Source organism: Tupaia chinensis, unplaced genomic scaffold (genome assembly GCF_000334495.1).
Source record: "Tupaia chinensis unplaced genomic scaffold, TupChi_1.0 Scaffold000573_1, whole genome shotgun sequence".
Taxonomy (NCBI): domain Eukaryota; kingdom Metazoa; phylum Chordata; class Mammalia; order Scandentia; family Tupaiidae; genus Tupaia; species Tupaia belangeri.
In genome coordinates, this window is record NW_006160087.1 from 3,130,946 (window position 1) to 3,134,509 (window position 3,564).

The following is a 3,564-nucleotide window of genomic DNA, read 5'->3' on the forward strand; positions in this document are numbered from 1 at the left end:
TAGGCTTTGAGTCCTACGGAACGTGGCTGCGGGCTTCTCAGGTCCCTGAGCAAGGTTTCCTTCCCTGTCACGCGGGGGAGGGACAGCTCGTGCCTCGTGGCGGTGTCCCGAGACTGAGGTCGTGCGCCACGAGTCCCTCCAGGGCCAGCTTCATTGAAGTCGATTTTATCTCATTCGTGATAGAGTGTGAGCGTGTGCACGCCGGGGAGAGAGAGGGAGAGAGGGGAGAGGAGAGAGACACCCTTGACAGGGTCTGGTCCGCCGGGACCCCCTTCCCCCCTTCTCCGGCCGGTCAGTGTCTTGGGCACATGTGCATGTCCAGCGTGTTCCAGATCCGAACCCGCGGTCGGCCATGTGACTTCCAGCACTGCAGTTTGGCATGCCACTGAGCACCTGCGGACAGCCCCCGAGGAGGGTGGTTCCATCCTGATACCCTCACCCTTTCCCAGTCGCGTGGGGTTAGGACGGGACCCGTCTGTTACCCGCTGCCACCTTTGTTACCAGCGCCAACTCGGGAGCACGACGCATGTCGTTTCAGGAGGCGTGTTTCCTCGTGCCTTCCCTGCCACGGGGTCACCGGGTCCTCGGGTTCTAATCTGCATCGTCTTGCTTCCCCAGGAGGACGTGGTGGTGCCCCAGGGGGCGAAGCTCGTGTGTTACGTAGGTTTTACGTTTTATTGTTGCCTTCCCTCCTTTTCTGAGGCATGGCTGGTGGGAGGCGCGGCCACCAGAGAGGCCATCCTCTCCCCTCGCCAGCCCTCCTCGGGGTCCCCTAGGACTCTCCTCTCCCTGAGATGGTGGATCTCAGGCTTCCAGTTTCTCCCAAACCTTGAACCTGACCACCCCACGTTAATTCATTCAAGGACTGATTTTCAGACTCACCTGCTTTCAAAACCATTCCTTCTAGTTTGCAGTAAATTAAAAGAATCAAAACTTACTTAAAAATGGGGTAAAAGCCTAAAAAAGGCAAGAAAAGGGGAAGGAGAGGGGGAGATCTTGTTATGATAACTCCTCACCCCTCACTCTCTACCAATCCTAAAAAGGTTTCAAAATTAACCCTGAGCTTCCTGGAAGCCATAGCAAAAAGGGGAGCCGGATAGATTCTGTAGCTCTCTAGGAGACCAAAGTCTCCTCTGCACCTGGAAATGGCCATGAGGGGGCAGTAGAGGGATGACTACTGGCCACACAGGAGGGGTGATGGCTGCATGCTGTCCAGGGGAGGGGCAAGAGCAACCCGGCCACCCTACAGGGATGTGGAGAGCTCGGGCAGGAGCAGGTGCAGTCAGAGCGGGCCTGTCCTCCTGACGAGGCATCTGTGGTTGGGGGTGGCCAGGCCCTGGGCCAGGGTCAGCTAATGCTGCATGTGGCGGGGGTTCTAAGGGAAGGAAGTGAGAGGGCAGGGCTGCAGGCAGAAGCCGGCCGGGCAGTGGGCATCACTAGGCCCCACTGTGTGCCTGCCGGCCTCGTCCCAGCCCTGGACATGCAGCAGGCGCTGAGGCAGGTGCGTCTCTGTCCCCGTGGAGCTCAGTCCGGGGGCGGGGGGCACCTGGGAAGGGTGGCCCCTCATGTGCTCCCCTCCTCCCCCAGCTCCATGGCGACGCAGGGATCCAGCTCCTGGGCGCCGTCAGCCACACCCAGGCAGGGGGGCAGTCACTGCCCAAACTGGAGGCCCTGGAAAACCTGATGGAGGCCGCCTCGCCCTCTGCCGCCCAGAGGCTGCGGAGGAGGAAACGGCGCGCAGCGCAGAGCCCTGCCGGGCGCCAGGTACGAGCGAGGCTGCTTTCACTCGTCGTTTGTTTGTTTTTAATGGAAGAGAAACTTCCAGTGGGGCGTCCTCCAGCCTCCGGGCGAGCGGGGACCACAGGCCTGCGTGCTAGGTTGACCTGGGGGCTGAACTCAGGCCTCTCGGGACCCTGCATCGCGCAGTGCCCTGCCCCTGTGCCCCCGTGGCTGCCAGAGCAGGCTTCTTTACCTGGGCGAGGTGGCCCAGTCTCACAGGTGCCTTCACACCTGAGCCGCAGGGGTGGCACCGGGGTGCAGCGTGTGCAGGGTCACCCCGAGGCGGCGGCCAGGCCCTGCATTCCCTCCGCTGCAAGCTGCATCTGCCCCTGAGCTGCGGGACATGGTGCCGGGCCTCCGTGCGGTGGAGAGGCGTGACGCTGGCCTTGGTTCCCGGCCCACCGGCGTGTCCTGCTGCCCCAAAGCTCTTCCGGCCACCGCTCTCGGGAGGGACAGTGTGGGACGCCGGTGGCCTGTTGGGCCCTGTCTGCTCTCTGGGCAGCCATTCCCTGCCCTCAGTACCACCGAGCTCCGCGTCCAGGGCCCTATCCCCGGCCTCCCTCACTGGAGCATGCGTCTGGGAGAGGGCGGGAGTGGGGAGGTGACGGTGACCGGAAGCAGTGTCCCCCACCCGAGCAGGAAGGCATAGCCCAGTGCTCAGCCTCGCCCTCCCCCTCCCACCCAGTATGGCCTGCTGGAGGCTGAAGAGGAGACTTTCCGGGAGGAGGCGGAGGTCTCAGGTGAGGGCACGGGGTGGGGGTGCCCCTCCCATGCCTCCCGCCTTCCTGGGGGCAGTGGGCAGCTCCTGGTGTAGCCTCCTCTTTTCTGCCCTCTACATCAGCCCCATGTCTGTGACTCTCCAGCCACAGCTCAGCCTCCACCCCACCAGCAGCCGCCCCTGGGTGTCGGGGTGCGGGGCACCGTGGTCTCTGCCATGCAGGAGGTGCTGCGCAGTCGGTAAGGCCCAGCTCCCATTCCCGGGACATCCTGGCGGCCGTCCTCCCACCTCCCAGGGCTGGCTTTCCTGGAGGGCTCTGTGCATTCGGCCGGCCATCAGGCCTCTCTGAGGTCAGCTGCCCACGCCAAGGGCTGGCCGAGCCGGCGCTGGAGCCCGGCCTCCCAGCTGCAGAGCTGTGTTCTCATCAAGCCACTGCGGCCCTTGGCACCTGCCCAGGTCCTGTGGGTGCCCTGGCAGGCGTAGGCGTAGGGAGCCTGCCGGCAGCTTTCACTTTCAGCAGAGACTCAGGCCCCACCAAGCCAGTGGGGGTTCAGGGCGGGGTTCAGGGCCACCTCCAGGGCCATCTAGGTCACCCTGGCAGAGCTGGGAGGGAAAGCGGGTTCTTGTAGGACAGTGCCCAGGACAGACAGCCATGGCCCAGCCCCACCGCCCCCGGGCTCCCTTGGGCTGGTGCCATGTCTCTGCATGGCCCTCAGCCTGCAGGAGCTGCCCGAGCTGGCGCTGAGCGAGGAGGTGGTGGGTGGCATCGCTGCCGGCGTGGAGGCAGCCCTGTTCGACCTGACCCAGGGCACCCAGGGCCGCTACAAGGCCAAGTACCGCAGCCTGCTCTTCAACCTGCGCGACCCCCGGAACCCGGTGAGCGCGAGCGGGGTGCGCGCAGAGCCCGCAGGTGCCGGACAGGGCGGCCTGGTGAGCAGCTCCTGCCCCTACCCTGCCCCCAGGACCTGTTTCTCAAAGTGCTTCATGGGGACGTCACCCCCCACGACCTGGTGCGGATGCCGTCCACACAGCTGGCGCCCCAGGAGCTGGCCCGCTGGCGGGACCAC

The 3,564-nt window shown here is 64.7% G+C and overlaps 1 protein-coding gene across 1 annotated transcript in view; it reads left to right on the top strand.

The window, feature by feature from the left end:
* Positions 1 to 622: 622 nt before the first annotated feature.
* Positions 623 to 3,564, top strand: part of SPOCD1 (SPOC domain containing 1) — a 10,713-nt gene continuing 7,771 nt past the window's right edge. The window contains exons 1-6 of the mRNA XM_006158123.2: positions 623 to 660; positions 1,588 to 1,764; positions 2,465 to 2,519; positions 2,643 to 2,736; positions 3,214 to 3,373; positions 3,460 to 3,563. Of these exons, the coding sequence (XP_006158185.1) occupies positions 1,684 to 1,764; positions 2,465 to 2,519; positions 2,643 to 2,736; positions 3,214 to 3,373; positions 3,460 to 3,563 (494 nt within the window). The 5' untranslated portion in view covers positions 623 to 660; positions 1,588 to 1,683. The remainder of the gene's footprint in view (positions 661 to 1,587; positions 1,765 to 2,464; positions 2,520 to 2,642; positions 2,737 to 3,213; positions 3,374 to 3,459; position 3,564) is intronic.